A 17805-nucleotide genomic window follows, 5' to 3' on the forward strand; every position below is an offset into this window, starting at 1 on the left:
GAAACACTTCAACCTCCCAGCAAAGCAGGGTGGCATTTATTTATTTCTTTCATTGCAAAACTATACCGTGCCAAGTAAAATCGTGCTCTAAGAGCTGTTCTACCAGTCCCGAAGCACTGCAGAACAACACGTGCTGGCCCCACCTCTGCAGCCTCCCGTGGGCCCCTGCGCATTTTCACTGGGTAGAGGATGGGGAAAGGCTGGGGAGCAGGTGGCAGAGTTCACCGGTCCAGGGTCATGCTGGTGAGAAATCCCCATACTCAAGGGATGTCGCCAGTGGCCTTTTGATGGCTTTGGTAGCCTCAGGATACAGAGTGAAGTCGAATATAGCAGCAGTGACCGTCTGGAGGCATTGGTGGGATTCCTGGGTTTGCAGCTGGGTTATCCACAGCTCCTTCCCTGAACAGTGTGTAAGATGCTCCTTGCCCTCATGTAAGCAGTTGAATTAATAAACCGAGAAGTTTATCTGGAAGCTCTGGACTATCACAATAAAATCGACGAGTGCAAATGTAGAGGCTATATAATGAGAGTGATATAAAGAAGAAAGCTTTGCCATCACATCATTAAGGACTTACACAAGGGAGCGGTTAAAGTATCCTTTGGTTCAAAAAAAGTTACTGCAGCTGTGCAATCACAATTGCTAAAAGCTGGTGGGTCCAAGTGTGACCTCTGTGACCTCGGTGGAGGTGCTCTGGTTTCACCACACATCACAGACCTGCTTGTGCACAGGAAAACAGGGCATCTTCAGCCCTGCAGAGCTGCTTTGCCTTTCACGGGACCGAGGGAAGGGGGGCAGCAGCTGTGACAGGTGCTTGGGCTGCAGAGGGAAACGACTCCCTGAGTAAGGGGGACCCTATTTGTCCACACCAGGTTTTTCAGAGTAGAAAAGCCATCCATGCAACGTAGAATCATAGAATGTCCTGAGTTGGAAGAAGTCCACAAGGATCATCGAGTCCTCACACCATGTGTCTGAGGGCATTGCCTAGCTCTTCTTGAATACTACCAACACTAACCTTGCACTTCGGGGAGTACATTTCTAACACTGTTCTGTTCTGACTTTTAATGGCGTGTGGAAATTCAGAAATCTTGCACCAACACAGGAACCAGCACCTAGCAAATCAGAGCAGTTGCTTTGTGGCTGGACTGACCTCTGGCTTTAGTTCAACCCATCCCAAATCCAACCCAAACCCAACAGCAGCAGCAACTCTACACTCAGACACCATCACCAGCCCTGCTGCATCAGTGCCAGCATTTGACAGACAGCCCACCCCTGAGATCTTGCTTTCACCCTCCTGCTCCCCGCAGGCTGGCGTCCTTCCACCTCCACTTCCCGCACATTGCTTCAGAGGGAGCCCTCACAATGCTGGGCTCGGTGCCACGCAAGGGGAGCACACCCAAAACCCAGCCCTTCTTGCACAGTCAATTCTGCAGAAAGATCTCTGCAGCTGTGTGATGGATGGTTTGCTTTGTCCCCCTTCTCCAGTTCATTGGCAAAGAGCTGGAGCCAAAACTGACCTATTCCCAGTGCAAATGGCCACAGAAGCCTTGGAAGGGACATATCCGACATGGACTCTGTCTTTTGTAGGTGGATCATAAAGCACTCATCCTCGTTTGCTGCCACTCTCAGCTATGAGGAAGCTTCTCCTCCCTGAAACTGGAAAGATCATGCAACAAAATGTTCCCAGTCATGTGCCAGAGCATCTGGCTGTCACACAGCCAGACAACGCTCAAGCAGTTGGACAAGATTTGTTTCTGGAGGAAAGCCTTAGCTCTACAGCATGCAAGAGATGTCTTGGAAGCAAGACCATGCTACTGCGGGGGCCACCCGCCTTCACCCCGGCAGCGTGCATGTGTGCATGTGTGTCCCCACTGCAGCCCCTTGGTGCATGGGTGATGATGGGTGAGGGCTGCTTTGGGACCAGCAATGGCCAGAAGATCCCATCACTGTGGACAAAGATGGGGATGACCTAGGTAGTTGACAGAGGAGTGAGGATAAGCTGCAGTTTTTCTTACCCTATGCATGGCTCGGATGGGTATGGCTCTTCAAGCAGCAGGGGAGAAGTAAATGAAAAGTGAGCACCCCATATGTAGTGTTTGGTGGGATCAGGGTTTGATGTTCATATTCAGTCCTGATCTCCAGGAAAGGCTGGAGATGGGATGGGGGTGGCCTTGAGAGCCACACTGCTTGAGACCCAGCCTACTCTTGCTGCTTTGAGCAGGGGTTGGGCCAGGTCATCTCCAGTTAGTCCCTCCTGGCCTGTGTTATTCTGTGATTTGATAATCTTGAGAAAACTATATAGGTCGTTTCAAAGAGTTTCCATTTAGTAGCACCCAGTAACAGTCCTCCAAACACCTTGGTTGTCAACCTCGGAACAAATTACACCCTTTGGAAAATGTGCAACTCAGCTGCTCTGTCGTTTCTGGACTGGAGATGGATCTTACTTATGGTAATTTGAGATGCTGAAGTCAATGGTGCCTTATGGCTATCAAATGGTTGGTTTAATATAATATCATTCAACTAAATACCTATCAGCCAGAAAGGTTTTGTATGATGCTATCCAAGGGAAACAAGGTGTTTCCAGTGAAAGGGAGCAGTACCTATGGATCCTAAACAACAGGCATGTCCTTCTACATAGCCATTCCTGCAGCCTGGAATTAGGCAGTCTGCACCTGAAAAAAAGAGCTGTTTAAAGTAATTCCCTGTGGCTCCTTCATTTGTTCTTCACTCTCCCATTCTCCTCCTTACCTACCTTCATCATACCCTTGAAAATAATCCCCAGGAGAAAAAGCATAGCCTCCTGGGAGCAATACAGCAGCATGGTGAAGAGGTTTCTCTGTATTTCCCACTCCAGGAGACTAAAGGAATCCTCCATTCTGTCTCAGACCTGGGGAGATGGAGCAAACCACTGCCTCCATCCTGCTATCCCTGCAGGTCCAAGATGGCTTAGTGGCTTTTCAATTACAGGGTGTGCCTTCCCATACCACTCCTCCCTTCACCTGCCAGAGCAGGACCACATCATTTCCATGCAAAGCCCCAAGATCTGAACTCTCCAGGGCACAAGTGGATGCTCTCCTGTCAGGATATTCGTGTTTTCCTTCTCTGGATGACTAGGTGCTCATTACCATAGGCAGCAGCACCGCAATGCTGGCTTCCCCTGTTCCTGGACAGCCCTCTTCCTGTGCTATGAAATCCAACTCTTGTTAAATTATTACGGCTTCTTTTATTGCCAGGGTGCTACATCAGAAAATATGCAGATGTCAAAAGAGGGTTCCATTCGTTATCGCTCTTCAGCCTTTGATTAACATTAAACACCTCTATAAACTTGGTGCCACATCACAGACTTCCCAACACACCACCAGCAAGTCTGCTTTATGTGACCAGAGAGGTTTGCAAATAGGTTTTTTTTGAAAAGTGGTTTTAAAACAAGCGACTAGGTAGGTCTGCAGAGCTGAGTTCTTGTTAACCTTTCCACAGACAAAGGCACAAATCAGAAAACCCAGGTCAGATAACCTATCTGATGCTTTCAGGACCCTGAGCCTTGAACAAGGACCTTCCTATACAACCTTGAGTGGTCAAATACGATGTATTTGGGTTGGTTTTTTGTTTGTTGGTTGGGGTTTTTTTGTTGTCGGGTTTTTCTGTTTGTTGTTTGCTTTTTGTGGGTTTGTTTTGTTTTGTTTTGTTTTCTCCAGCCTGCATTTACCTTCCCAGTTGCTCCCTTGGTCCCCAGAGCAAGCACCAGCAGAAACCCCTCTGCACCAGGTGATGACACATGCCTAGAGAAAAAAGAACCACCCCTTACTTTCAGCCACTGATGCTCCTCAAGGCTTTACTGCTATGACTCCCCTGCAAAAAAAATCTTTTGAATTTGTTTTGATATTCCAACGAGTGCCATTCAGAGAGCAAGGAGAACCCACAGAATGCTTGCAGCCACCCAAAAACCAAGGCACGTACACACACCCCCTCCCATGATGGCTGCTACTAAGGCAACTCATAGCCTCCTTGAAGACACCTGCCTAAGCAACCGTCTCAGTGGTGAAGCCACACTTCGAGTTTCAACACTGGAATAACCTGGTGGGGTCTGGAATGCAAGTGCTGGCTCAGATGGGATGTCAGGGACACTTTCTCATTCTCTTCAAACCACCTTCAAGAGTTAACAGGGCGTTGTATTGTGGCAGAGCCACCTCCTGCCATCTCCCTGCAAGGGAAGTGTCAAGTGACAGGCTGGAGACAAAACTCAGCGTCTATACAGCACTTGCTTTGCACCGCCACGCTTTTACTGCTCCCTCCGCGCTGAGGTAGGGAGGTTGTGCGCAGGAATGCTGTTTCGGAAGGCGATCTCTATCTCTGTGGTGAAACACACATGCCATGAGATGGAGCTGCTGCTCTGTGAAGGTTCCTTATGAAGCTGCAAGGCTTAGGGGAATTTTTTTTTTACCTCTTTCCTGAAGTCAAGGAATCACTCACACCAGTCCCGTCCATCCATCCTTGCCAGTGCTCCCACAGCCTGGTACAGCCCTGACAGCCACCCCCCTTCCCACACCAGCCAGACACACAGACACACGTTTCCTTTTGTTTTCAGGTCCACACCTAGTTTTTTTCTTTGCATTGTGAAGGGCTGGCTACTCATCTGTAATTCAAAAGAAAGCAATGACTCACTAGACTACAGCACTTTCCAAGGCAAAGTATCTCATGCATTTTGCAGGCACTCTGACCCGTGTTATGAAATAACCTCTATTTGTGGCACATATTCTTCCCATCGTCATGTCCTTTGCAAAAACAGAGGGCTGGAGTTTCCATCCTTCACAGGCACCCATGCAGAAAGTGGATTTGTGCTTAAAGTACATATTTTCATTGAATGCAAAATGCCATCACTCTATAACTTTGAAAACCTGGTTTGCTACCCTCTGGCGTTAACCCGGCCTTGTGGTGTTCACAGTATGTTTTAATTAAAAGGTAACAAAAATCTAAAGTTTCACTTTTGCCAGTAAGCTTCCAGGCACCAGGGAGGGGGGCTCAAGGGCAGGTGAAGCCTCGGCTCCCAGGCCCTCATATCCTAACCCCATGTCCACCACAGGGGACACCATGAGCTGGAGCTGCAGCCCCTGGTTTCCCTAAGAGCAGCAGGGGAGGGGGTTGCAAAGGAGCTTAACACATAGCGGAGAGGTGCCTTACCTTGCACAACAAGGCCGTCTCCAGAGCTTTAGGGCTGCATCCTCCATTCCCAGGCCAAAGTGGGACAGAAGACTCTGCCTGTCCCTGCCGCCTGCCTGATCGTGCCTGTCTTTTCCCCTGCAGGAGAGTGGGTCTCTCAAACTGGTGCACTTTGGGCTGGTGTGACCAAGAATGGGAACCCCCTTCACTACCAAAACAAAGAAGGAGAAACTTAACTGAGATGGTGAAGTTCACAGCAAGTTCTTCAGAGACCTTCCAGCCATCCCTGAATCCAACCATGCAGAAGACAAAACGCCAGGCTTATAAAAAGTGCCGCCCTTAAACATCCAAATTATTTCTTGGTTAGCATGAATGTGTTCGTGCACGAACTGTTCCATGTTTGCTTATGGAGGGTGATTTGATGACATTTTCATTTTGTTGTTCAAAGACATTTAAAAAACAAGTAATTGCAGATCCCCATTTATTGTACAAATGCAATGCTGAATAATTTGAGAGGGGGGATTATTGGACAAATGCATAAACTTCTCAGGGGAAAGTCTGTACTTCTTTGTGCATTATATATTTTAACAATCTTCGCTTGGAAGCAGATTTGAATTTCCACTTAAGGCTCTGAAAACCGTCCTATTGAGATACCAGCAGATAAAATCTTCACTCAGGATACCCCTGTGAAAGAGCAGTCTTTCACAGTCGGCAGCATTTTTCGGAGAATGCTCTCAATTTTCATATCTAGATATATCATCTTAGTTGAATAGCCATTATTTTGCCTTGAAAAAAAGATGCGGAGCCTCTTGAACATCATTCCATTGGAGTCCAGATTTTAATCTGCCGCCTCTAACCAGGAAGAGAAAATGTACTGAGGAGGTAACGTCACCTGTTTGAGACCTCTAGGTTTTTTGTGACAGTGAAGAGGGGCAAGCATCATCACAGGTCTGTCTTCCCACCACCTAATAAGGTGCAACATGTACGGACGCAGATTTTTTGGACTCTACTGTAGGCACGTGTGGGGGTTAAGCTTGGTGTTTTTTGGGAGCATTGGGTAGTTACAACCCAAAGCCCATGAACTTCTTGAAAACGGTTTTGTGTGACCAACAAATTTGTACAATGAATGGACTGAAAATAAAAGCACAGTGTAAAATAAAAAACAAACCTGCCAGCCGTTAGAAGTACTTTATTAAGAAAAATTCCGCATTTATCCAGATAGTATATTTGTGTTCGTTGTTGATCAGCCATTTTCCTCTACAAGCCAAAATCCTACTGAATTTCTGCTGCACGACAGGTGATTTTGATCTCACTAGAAAAACTCCCAACCTGTTTTGGCACTTTATCCAAATTGGTGCCTTTCCACAAGTATATTCGAAGAAGACTTTTTGCTTTGCAGGTTGAAGGGAGCGAATGAGCTGCAATGGATAGGCTTTTGTACACTCAACAGGGAAAAATTAATAAAGAGAGCTTTGAAACAGATCAGGCTGCTGCGTCACCTCTCGGCGCAGAGCTGTGCCTGTAATGGCTGTGCTTCACACAGCACTCGGAGGTGAGCACGCCTTTAGTGTCCTATAGATGTAAATTTAATTTCTGAAATACACACAGCGCAACGATGGACGGCAGCTATCGCGCGTTTGTTCTGCATAAGATGCTGCGATGCGTTGCTTTGCCGTACAGCTATTTTGCTGAATTGCAGCCATATTTCTGTCAGTACAAGTGATGGTCTATATGAGGGATTAATCTGACACCAGACAGTGATTCTTAATCCTTCAGTATATCATAATCTATTTACTTTGCATGCTAAGAGGATTTCAGCTTAAAAATATACAGGAAGTGATACTAGAAATGTACATAAGATCCAGAATGCTGTTTCCTAAAATCACAGTTTTTCATAAAAATTAAAAAAAAAAAAAAAATCCTCTCATGGCTTTCTTGGAAAAGTCCTGTCTGTCCTGAGGAAAAAAAAAAAAAGGGTTGAATAGGGATTTAAAGGGATTTAACTGGAAATAGGCATATGTTTTCCTTTAGGCTTCAGCCCTCTGACCGTTTTCACCCTCCTTTTTCTGCTCAGCTTTTTGTGCTTGGCCATACGACATGAAAGAAGAGCTCTCCAGTATAGCAGGTTCCTTGGCTTGGAGTTAGACTGGCAGATTTTTATTAACAAATTCAAAAAAAGGTTTGGAACCAATGTGGGATTTTATGTGCGCTAACTGCTACTCAAAGTGCATGAATTAGTGACTGGCTAATGTAGAGGTCATCACAGGGAAAACCACAAATGGTTGGGAGCAATGGCTCCTTATTCAGCTGTAATCATCTGTTTTCTTTGCGCCCTGCCAGAAAGGCTGTCTACGAAATAAACGTAATAAGCTGTGTTAGCGGGTACACCTCCCAAAATTTATAATTTCTAATTATAATTTTTTAGTAATTTAAAACATGCTCAGCCATAACACTTTGCATCCACAAAGCATATCCTGTACCCGAACTGGCAATTGGTCAACCCAGCCAGCATCAACCCTTCCCACTGCTGCATGGCTGGGTGCTTCTCAGGATGTTCAAATCACTGTCTGGCTCTACCACATGTGGAGGGTTTAAAAGCAAAGCTTACCAAGAGGGGATTCTACTCGGAGCAAACACTCTGATGACAGCAAAGAAATCATGAATTGTTTCAGCCCTGTGGTACACCAAGCATAAAAAATACTGGCAGCCCAAGCTGGATAGGACTCTCTCCCCTCTGTCCCTCTTTTCCTTCCCAAGTTCTGGCCCATGACTTACTGGCAGGGAAGCACCAGGTGCCTTTGGAGCAGGTGCCAGCACTCGGGCAAGAGACAAGAGCTTCACCAGACTTGTGCCCGGTAACCCGATGTCTCAGCACCAGCCCCTGGGCCACCGGTGTGCTCAGTGCAGCACCATGATCCAGCAGCAAATGCTCTTTAAAAATAAATAATACTATTATAATAGTAGCCGAGCACCCAATCGCCTTCTTGCTTCAGGCGTGAGGCATTGAGTTACCCAGGCAGCTGTTTCACAACCAGTCTGCCCCAAGAAAGCCCCGTGATCCCGCCGGTGCCTGCTCCCAGCACCGGGCACCAGGCAGCAACTGTGCCGCGGTACCTGCCAAGACTTGTGCTCGGTGCAGCAGCGCCTGTTCAAGCCTCAGGGGAGCCCATGGTGGGAGAGTTCTGCTCTGCCGCCCAAGTCCCAGCAGTGTGGGCGTGCTGCTGGTGAAATGGGGTTGGGGGGAGAGTGGGCACCCCCAAAAGACGGACATGACTCTCCCCAGCTCACCTGCCGAACGGCATGAGTCACATCTTGCCCACGCTGCTGGCACCAACCCACAGGCAGCAGAAGGAGGACGAGGCCTGACCGGTAGGCAACATGCTAGTTAGTCACCAGGGATTTTTTTCCAGGAAGGTTTACCTAATATGAGGAAAAAAAAAACCACTCAGTTTTAATTGTTTTCCAGCAAAGCGGTTGCTCCCACTCGAGTTGTGCTCGTTGACCTTCAAAGAAACTCCATGGCTGGGAGAAATGCAACAAAAAAATAAAAAAATTAAGCCAGCCGTTGAGGGCAAATCCATTATTTGATGTGATCAGGAAAAGTCTCCTCCGTGCCCCCACCGCCAGCCAGGCTCAGCGACTGCTGCTGTGCTCCAAGTCTGCATGAGCGGGACTGGAAAATGCCCACAGCCCAAACTGTGGTGTGGGGGACACTGGATAAGCAACCAGGCTGCGGCACTGGGTGCTGCTGGATGCCCAGAATGGACGGGGGATTCCCTTGGGGGATGTGGACACCCCTCAGAGACCCGAATTCTGAAACAGATCCTGGACCCAGCTGCACTGTGGGACAGTGGATGAAGAGGTTTAGGACCATGTCACCAAAACCAAGGGAGTAAAATTCAGGCTTCCCCCCCACATGTGTCTCGGCAACACTGATATATATATATATATATATATATGCGCATATACTGCGTTATAATGAAATTCAACTTTAATAGAATAATTTAGGTTGGAAAAGACCTTTAAGATCAAGTCCAACTATAAACCTAACACTGGTAAGTCTCACTAAACCATATCCCTACATGCCACATCTATTAAGGAAGGTAAAGTGTGTGTCATTTTTGTTTAAAGAAATGAATGGGGGAGAGGGGTGGCAGGGAGTGGGGTGCGTTATGCACTTGCTGGCTCTTGTCTCTCAGGTGCTTAGTAAATTTGAGAAGGCAACTTCACTTTGTGTCCAGCTCAGACTTAACTCTTTTACAGCTCCAGGAGGACTGCAATAACTTTTTCCCTTTAAAAGAGAGGCTGGTGGTACCCATACTCAGCACACCTGGTCCTCTCTCACACTGCCTGTACAGACACCCTTTGATGTAATGTGTGCTTTGCTACTGCTTGCAGAAGAGAACCATTATTTTGTATGTATTGATATATATATATATATAAGTACTTACATATATGCACTGAAGGAGCCAACAAGGAAAACAGACATTTAAAGAAAAAACCCCTGAAACGGACTTGGCTGCACCCATCACCTCCCGTCTCTCCCTGCTGCAGTGTGGGTGCTGGAGGTCATCGGCTGCTCCGGCTCCCGCCTTGGGGCTGTGCCATGGCTGTGACCCTGGGGGCAACCCCACTGCAGTGCATTCCACAGCAGCCACAGCAGCACATTGCTGGCCCTGTTTGCACCCCACCAGGATGCTGGAGGGGACACAGGGAGGTGCAAACCCCTCCCCAAAGCGGCTGCCAGGAGCATGTCGGTGCCTCAACACCCCCCACAATCCCAGCTGCCCCAGGGATGCTTGGGGACACCAGGGATGGAGGTACATGGCATGGCCTTAGGCACTACTACAAGACCACAGAGAGGATGGAAATTTTGGGATTCTCCCCTCTGACCAGTGCCATCAATGGCCCAAGCAGGATGGTAGTGGCTCCAGGTCTGTGGGAACTGTCCCAGCACCACCGGGCAGCCTCTGACAACTGCAGGCAAGGTCTGAGGAGACAAAAAAAAAAGGAAGCGGGGGAGATTACCACAAGAAATAATTCACCCCTGCCTCCCTGGCTGTATCAGCCAGCAGCAGCTGTGGAGGGAAATGCCGGGAGCCAGGGCTGGAAGCGCCAGTGCCGAACATCCCCCCCGGCACAGGGGGGACAGAGATCTGTCTGTCTGTCTGCATGGCTCTACATCTAGAGGGGTCCTTGCACCCCCCTGTTGCGCAGGCCTGCCCATGGGTCTCAAGTTTGGGAGGGGTCACCCCACTGGGTGGGTTTTTGCTGTTGCAGACAGCGCTTTGCCCGTCTCACAGGTCCCACCGGCACCAGGGTGCAGCAATAAATCGGTAACCAATTAACAATGTCGATTAATGCAAAAGCCAGTCTCCAGTTCACACTCACCAGCAGAGGTGGCAGTGGCCCCCCCTCCAAAGCACTCACATCACACACCCCCTGCCCATCCTGCTGGGACCCCCACGAAGCATTTCCCAACCACCCAGGGAAGTTCCTGGAGAAGAAGAGGCAGAGGGGAGGAAGGACAGGACACCACCACATTGATTAGTTTGGATTTTATTGGGGGCGGGGCACGGAAAGAGGGGCAGTTTGCCTTACAGTGGAAGGGGTAAGTGTGGGGTTACGGCATCAAAAATCACATACACAGCCCCTCTCCCCCTACAGGGCGAAGCCGCTGAAGAAGCACAAGCCTGGCGCAGGCAAGGCTACCGGGCGACAGGGCTGCAGCCCCGACCCGCAAACTCACCAACAGAAGGGGCTAAAAAACCAAAAAATAACCAAACCAAAAAATACCTCCAGAAAGTCATGTCCCCCCGACCACAAAGCAGAGCTGCTTTCCCCTGCATCCCTCCCCCCCAAAAAAAAAAGTAAACCAAAACTTTTTTTTTTCTTTCCTTTTTATTATTTTTTAAAGGTTTTCTTGTTTTTGTTTTCCAAAAGTTTTGGCAGTTTTGGTCTGCAGGTTGGGGATGAGCCGGGCAGCCCTTCCCCCCCCACCCCGGACTGCTGCCCCTCCTCCCACTGCCCCAGCCCTGGGATAGCACGGCTGAGCTCGCACAGAGTCCTCCAGGACGAACGGAGGACGCAAAACAGGGAGATTCCTTTTTAGTGAAGAAAATTAAAATTTAAAAAAGATTTTTTCTTTTTAAAGTTCTGTTCCTTGTTAGACTCTAGATAAATGCCACCCAACAGCATCAACTAAAAATAATCATGGTCACTGGAACGGACCAAGTATTTACATCATTCCTGCCGCTCCCAGCAGCAAGAGGCTGTACAGGACTGGCGAGCTGGGGGGTCCCACACTCAGAGGGGGCGAGGGTCCCCACAGAAGCTGGGGGGCACTGGCAGGGCAGGAGCCAGCCTGCGCCTCTGCCTGGGGGGCAGCAGGGGAGACGCTAGGCTTTTTTTTTTTAACTCCTCTTCTGTTGCATTTAAAAAAATAATAATTATAATGAACCCACTGAAGGGGCACGGGAAGCAAATAAATATCAGTCAGTAGGGATGGGGGTGGCAAGACTCCCGTCAGGGCCATCACCACTGCTAACGAAGAGGGGGAGGAGAAGGAGGAAGAGCCAGAGCCAGAGTCCTGCCTGAGAGGCAGTGGGAAGACCCCAAGCTGGGGGCCCGTGGTGGTGTTGGGGGACAGCAGTCAGCCCCTCACAAGACCTGGAAGCGCCAGGATGCCTGGTCCTTGTAGTCAAGGCAGTCGGGGGAGTTGAAGTTGAGTTTCCAGGAGGCAGCGGCGGCAGGCTCCTTGTAATCCAGGCAGTCGGAGGAGTTGAAGGGCAGCCCGGTGCCGCCGTAACCCTGATGATGGTGGTGATGGTGATGATGGTGGTGGTGGCCTGAGCTCTGGCTCAGCGGGTGGTGGTGGTGGTGGCCAGGCACCGAGGAGGGACCCATGGGGCTGAGCTGGTGGGGATGGTGGTGGGAATGCATGGGCGCCAGGTAGGAGCTGCAATCCACACCCCCGAAATAGGATGAGGAGGGCGGTGTGGGGTAACCCTGCCCGTACCCCCCGCCTTGGCCGTAAGAGACAGGGTAGCTGGCAGAGGTGGCCGCCGCGGCGGGGCCAGCCCGTTGCATGCAGGACGCAGCAGCCGGCGGCAGAGGCTCAGGCACTGTCACCCCCGCCGGCGCAGCGCCGGGAGAGATGGAAGCCGGGCTCCAGATGGATGATGCCGGGGTGCTGAGAGATGCTGGAGCACCTGCTGGGGCTGATGAGGCAGAGCTGGAGGAGGAAGAAGAGGCTGAGCTGGAGGCGGCTGCTGGTGGTGTGAACTGCCCGCTGCTCTCCGAACCCGAGCTCTCACGAGCCGGTGAGGATTTCTTCTTGGCCGGACGGCTTTTGGCCCCGCTGCCGCTCTGCTGCTGCTGCCGGCACTTGGCACGGCGGTTCTTGAACCAGACCTGGAACGAGTAAATGGGGTGCAGGGGAATGAGCAGCGGAACAAGGAGGGGCGGTGGTGTGAGCAGTGGGCCCAGAGGACTCCCCACTTGCCCTGCCGCTCCTCCTCACTCTGGGAGCACCCTGCCAACCTCACCCCAGCACCAGTTCTCCCAGCACCCACACCCAGCCATTAGCGCTACACTCCCCTGCACCTCGGGAAAAAAAAGTCCCGCCTGGCATCCAGGCCACCCCACGTCCTGCCCCAAACAAGGATGCCCAGGGCCAGCGGCTAGAATGTCCCAGCTTATACATGTTCCCAGCACAGAGAAAAAAGATGATTTTGGGAGACAGACCCTGAATGGGGTGCTGCCTGCACATCCCACCCTGTTGGGCATCATTATGTGGGGACCAGTGCCAGAGGGAGCACCCCGGGAAGGACCCAAGCAGTGGGGCTGCTACATCCAGGGGCACGTGGAGGGAAACAGAAAAATAAAAATAAAATTAACAAAAAGAGGATAAAAAAGAAAAATAAAAGTCCCCCACTGCCCAGATGCCCCCACTGCAGGACAGACAAGCAGTCAGGACCTCATGTGCATCCCAGCCCCAAGGAAACTGGGATGAGCCCGGATGGAGAGCCGGGTCTGAGTTGTGCCAGCCCAGCCAGGCTGCCCTCACATCCCACCCAGCCCGTGACGGCACGGGATGCCCCCCGTGCCAAGCCAGTACCTGGACTCGGGATTCAGGTAGGTTGATCTTCAGGGCAACCTCCTCCCGCATGAAGATGTCGGGGTAGCGCGTCTTAGCAAAAAGCGCCTCCAGCACGTCCAGCTGCGAGCGGGTGAAGGTGGTCCGCTCCCGCCGCTGCTTCCGCGGGGTGGCTGGGGAAAAGCACCGCCACGCCAGTCACGCCAGGTCCCTGCGCATCTCCCGCACCGCATCCCCAGCATGGGAATCCCAGTACCCCCGGGGCAGGGGCCTGAGAAGCATCCCCTGCTCTGAGCCCGACAAGCGGCAGTGCCACCTGTAAACCCAGCCAGTGCTGCCCGCCGGGGCCGGACCCTGCCCCGCTGCAGCCCAGGCGAGTGGCGCGGGACTGGGGAAGAGTCAGGCCTGGCCCCGGCAGCAGCAGCAGAGAGATTTCGTTGTGTTTAAATAGATCTACTTTTTTTTTTTTTTAATCTTGAAAAATCCCCGCAGGAATGAAGGAGCCCTGGGAACAGGAGGAAATTCAGCTGCTGTCCTCCCCTCCCACCCCAGGCTATGGGCAAATTGGGGTGCACCCCCACCCCACCCCAAACTGTGTGGCCCCATGGACTCCTACAAACCCTCCCGGGATGGAGTTTTTCTCCCTCTGCTTGCTCCCGGGCAGGACCCGCCAGGGCGTGCGTGGGTAATCGTGTGGGTGGGGAGGGGGTTGCAGCGCGGGACACTCACCCGGGTACCCCACGGAGGGATGCAGCAGGTCCATGGCGGGGCCCGTCAGCCCCAGCCCGTTCATGCCGTAAGGAGGCTGTTTAAGGTAAGACATCATGCTAAAAGCCGGGCACGTTTCCTCCAAAGTCCCGCAGAAAAATTTAAAAAATAAAATAATAATAATAAAAAAATCAAATGTGTGGGGTGGGGAGGTGGGAAAAGAAGGGGGAAAAATAAGCCCCAACAAAAACAACCCCCGAAAAAAACCCAAACAAGAGGCAAAAAAAATTTAAAAACCAACAACGATTAAAAAATGGAGCACAAAATCAGTATAAAAGGAGTTTTTTTCGGTCCGTCCCGCCGTCACCGCCGCGCCGTCCTTGAGTGATCGCCGGCAAAAGGAAGGGAAAAAAAAAATAAAAAAGAAAAAAATAAATAAAACAACAACGAGGACCGGGAAACAAAAAGACGGATTTCTTCCCCGCGTAGAGGCGAGGCCGGAGCGCCTGGGAAGAGAGCAAGAGAGAGGCGAGTTAGGGGTCCGGCCGCCCCGAGTCCTGCCGAGGGGCGCCCCGGGAACTTGGTGGCTGCGCGCACCCCGGCGCCGGGGCACCGGGCAGACGGCCTTCAATTGCAATTTTTTTATTATTAATATTATTATTATTATTTGGTTTTATTTTAAACGAAGACGAGTTGCGTGCAAGTGGCGAGAGGCAACAGTGCCCGGCGATGGGTAGAGATAAAGCAATTATTTAAAAAGATAATTGGATTAGGAATCAAAAGGAGGTGCCAAAGGAGGGAAGTATAATTAATTTAAAAGCGAGCAGACAGGGACGTTTTAATTAGAAATGGATAAGAGTTATAAAGGGAAAAAGGAAAAGAGAGCGCGCAGGCACCCGAGCGGGCGGGCGGCCGGCGCCGACAGCCCGGGCCGGGACAGCGGCGGGGCCCGTTCCGGGGCTGGGGGGGCTTCCGGCAGAACCGGGGGGGGGACACACGGGACACGGCAGCCGCCGGCTCGGGAAGCAGCGGCCGGGCTCGGTGGCAAAAAGCAGCAGATAAACGCGGACGGGAGAAAGGGGCGGAGAGACCCCGGGCGGCCCCGCCGAGACCCGGGGGCGGCCCCTTCTGCCGAGGCCGGGACCCCCCCCGCGGCGGCATCGCGGGCATCCCGGCCCGCGGAGTGGGGGTGACGGGCAGCCCCCAGCAGGCCGGGGCCGGTCGCAGGTCGGGCGGCAGCGCCGTGACCCAGCGTTGCATAACTTTGCCGAAGAGCACGGCGGAGCGGGACCGTCCCGGGCGGCGACAGGGGAGAAAGCGAGAAATAAAAGAAAAAAAAGAAAAGAGAACGAGGAAAATCCCGGGGCAGCTTCAGCCCGGCCGTGCCCACCCCCTGCACACACATACGCACCCCGGGCGCGGTGCCGCCGGCCCGCTCCGTCCCGCCGCCCGCCCCGTCGGGGAGCGCGGTGCCCGCCGCCCCCGCCCGCCTCACCTGCGCGGCCACCTGCGGAGCGACCGCCGTAGCGGGGGCTTGCGTGCAGGGGGGTAGCGGGCGGGGGGCGCGGAGGAGGTGGGGGGAAGAGTAGGGGGAGGTCAGGCAGGTGAGGGGCAGTCTGGGGAAGGGGGTCGGGGGGGGCGATGCCCGAAGCCGAACCGCGGACCCCCAACTTGTCGGGGCGCCCCGCGTTACCTTGCCAGCGGCCCGCGCTGTCGGGGCGATGGAGCCCTGGCCCTGATGAGGATTGATCACCTACCCCCGGCCCTACCCTTGTATGTGCGCGCAAAGCATCTGCGTAACCAGCCCGGCGCCAATCCCCGGCCGCTCCCCGCCTGACTGACAGCCGCCCAGGCAATGGCAGCGCAGGGCGCCGGCTCCCTCCGCGCCCCCCCCCACCCCGCTCCGCGCCTCTCCGCGCTCCCCCGCGCACCCGGTGCCGACGCGCCCGGCCCGGGCCCTGCGGCTCCGAGAAGTGGCCGGCGGAGCAAGGCGTTGGAAGGGGTGGGTGCGCAGGACCCGCGCAACCTCCGCGGAGGGGATAGGGGGTGGGAATCGTTAGAGAAGTTGTGCGAGGGTAGCCGCTCCGCGACCGCGCAAGTCTGCCTGTGTCCCCCGGCAGCCCCCTGAGCCGCTCCGCGCCCCCGCGGGCCGAAAGCACCGCGGAAAAGTTTCGGCTGCTGCCTGCACCGGCGCGGCGGGCGCTGCTGGGGGGGGAGGCGGTGTGGGGAGCGGGAGGAGGCGGGGTCCCGGCCCCCCCCCCGGCGTCTGGAGGTTCGCCCAAACTTTGTGCTTTAAAATAATAATTAAAAACCAGCGGCCGCACCTTTCCCCGCGTGTCCTGAATTCAGGGGCTGCACCGCGCCGCGGGGAGCGGCCCGGGGGCGGCAGAGAGACGGGTGCGGGGGGGAGAACGGGACCCACCCGTCCGCGCCGCTCCGCACCGCTGCGCGCAGCCCGACTCGTTGCCCGCAGCGGCGGCAAAAGCGGAGCGGCGCGGGGCAGGCGCGGAGCGGCGGGGTCGGTCCGTGGGAGCGCGGAGCGGGGCGCTCCAGCCGCACGGGCAGCGGAGCGGTCCCGGACCTGTAACGAGGGCTCGGATGCGCGGCTTTTGTTGGTCTCCTCAAATCAACTCCCTCTAATTGCAGTTGGAGCTGAAAGCGAGCTAATGTTCAAAGGCGCTGCCCGCCGGCCCCGACCAAAGCGCAGTTTTCTTTCTCCCCCATGGTATTTTATTTTTCTTCTCTTCCTCACGTTTTCCCGGGCGAGAAGGGAGCCGTCTGATCAGGCCGGGAGGGAGACGATGGGCCGAGGAGGGGAGAGACGAGGAGCTTTACAAGCTCCTCCGCTCGCCCGCAAAAGTCAGCGACACGAGCACTTCGTCCCGCAACAAAGGCGCCGCGGCCCATTCACAAAAAGCGAATAGAGGAGGAAGAGGGAGAAGGGAGGGTTGGGGGGGGGGGCAGTTCCCCCCTTTTCGGCTCCCCTTCCCCTCGCGATTTGCCCCGATCCCGCCCGGGCAGTTCCCGGGCCGGTTTGCGCTCCCGCGGCCCCGCCGCCTCCTCATCACTTCGCCTCGCCGGGGAAGCCCCGGTCCTGGCGGGCAGCAGCCGCCCCCCACACCGGGGGGTATGTGTACCCCCACAACGCTCCCCGCAACCACCGCGGTTGCCTAGTCCCCAATTGCGGGCGCCTCCCCGCAGGCTCGGCGAGGGGCTGCGGGCAGGGCGGGCGCAGGGCTCGCCGCCCCCCGGGGCTGACGGTCCCGGCCCCCCTCAACCCCCCTTTCCCTCTGCCGGACGGAGCGTGCACCCTCCCCGCTGCGCCCAGGTAAGGTCGGCGGCCGGGCGGAGGCTGCGGGCGGGCAGGGGGCTGGGCCGCGCGTCCCCCTGGCCCCGCCGACGAGGAAGGGCAGGGGCAGCTCGGGCTGGCCACGGGGCGGGGGTGCTCTTGCGGCCGGTTTCTGGGCTGGGGGCCGTAGGGATTGGGACCCTCTTATTTTTCCCGCAGCCCAGGGGCTGAGTTACTTCTTTCGAATTATAAGACAGACAAGCACCAGCCACCCGGCGTGGGGGGAGTCCGTCTGCACTCGCGGCCTCCTCGCCCCTCGGGGCAGCCCCAAGCTTTGGGGCTCAGCAATTCCCGCTGTCCAGCCGGCTAGGCAGCGCCATTGGCTTTGCCGCCCTCTCCCCTCCTGAGCCTCCGCCGCCTTCCGCGGCAGCGGAACACTCGGGGCGTGTGTCCCCCCATTTCCCGGCCCCTGTATCTTGGAGGGGAGGGCAGAGGGTCACGGCGGAGCCGGCTTTCCGCCGCGCCTTCCCTCCCGGCGGCGGGGCGCTCCGCGCA

At 54.1% G+C, this 17805-nt stretch overlaps 2 protein-coding genes across 13 annotated transcripts in view; one reads left to right on the forward strand and one right to left on the reverse strand.

Annotated features, from left to right (window-relative positions):
* WDPCP (WD repeat containing planar cell polarity effector) overlaps positions 1-6322 on the forward strand; it is a 157421-nt gene extending 151099 nt beyond the window's left edge. For all 12 annotated transcript variants that reach the window (XM_071805737.1, XM_071805738.1, XM_071805735.1 and 9 more), the window contains one exon: positions 5300-6322. In XM_071805737.1, coding sequence (XP_071661838.1) covers positions 5300-5391 — 92 coding nt within the window. In that variant the 3' untranslated portion in view covers positions 5392-6322. The remainder of the gene's footprint in view (positions 1-5299) is intronic.
* Positions 6323-11160: 4838 nt separating this feature from the next.
* OTX1 (orthodenticle homeobox 1) lies at positions 11161-15838 on the reverse strand. The gene is made up of 4 exons (XM_065835055.2): positions 15655-15838; positions 13983-14467; positions 13275-13426; positions 11161-12568 (listed from the first exon to the last, which is right to left on the reverse strand). The coding sequence occupies exons 2-4, from the start codon at positions 14077-14079 to the stop codon at positions 11816-11818; spliced, it is 1002 nt and encodes a 333-aa protein (XP_065691127.1). The 5' UTR covers positions 14080-14467; positions 15655-15838; the 3' UTR covers positions 11161-11815.
* Between the last annotated feature and the right edge of the window lie 1967 nt (positions 15839-17805).

The sequence above is a fragment of the Patagioenas fasciata genome, chromosome 3 (genome assembly GCF_037038585.1).
Source record: "Patagioenas fasciata isolate bPatFas1 chromosome 3, bPatFas1.hap1, whole genome shotgun sequence".
In the NCBI taxonomy this organism is placed as follows: domain Eukaryota; kingdom Metazoa; phylum Chordata; class Aves; order Columbiformes; family Columbidae; genus Patagioenas; species Patagioenas fasciata.

Coding starts and splice junctions, on each gene's coding strand:
- OTX1 (XM_065835055.2), bottom strand. CDS start 14,079: ATGATGTCTTACCTTAAACAGCCTCCTTACGGCATGAACGGGCTGGGG. Junction 13,427..13,982: donor TCCCTCCGTGGGGTACCCGG/GTGAGTGTCCCG, acceptor GCTTTTCCCCAG/CCACCCCGCGGAAGCAGCGG. Junction 12,569..13,274: donor TACCTGAATCCCGAGTCCAG/GTACTGGCTTGG, acceptor TACTCGTTCCAG/GTCTGGTTCAAGAACCGCCG.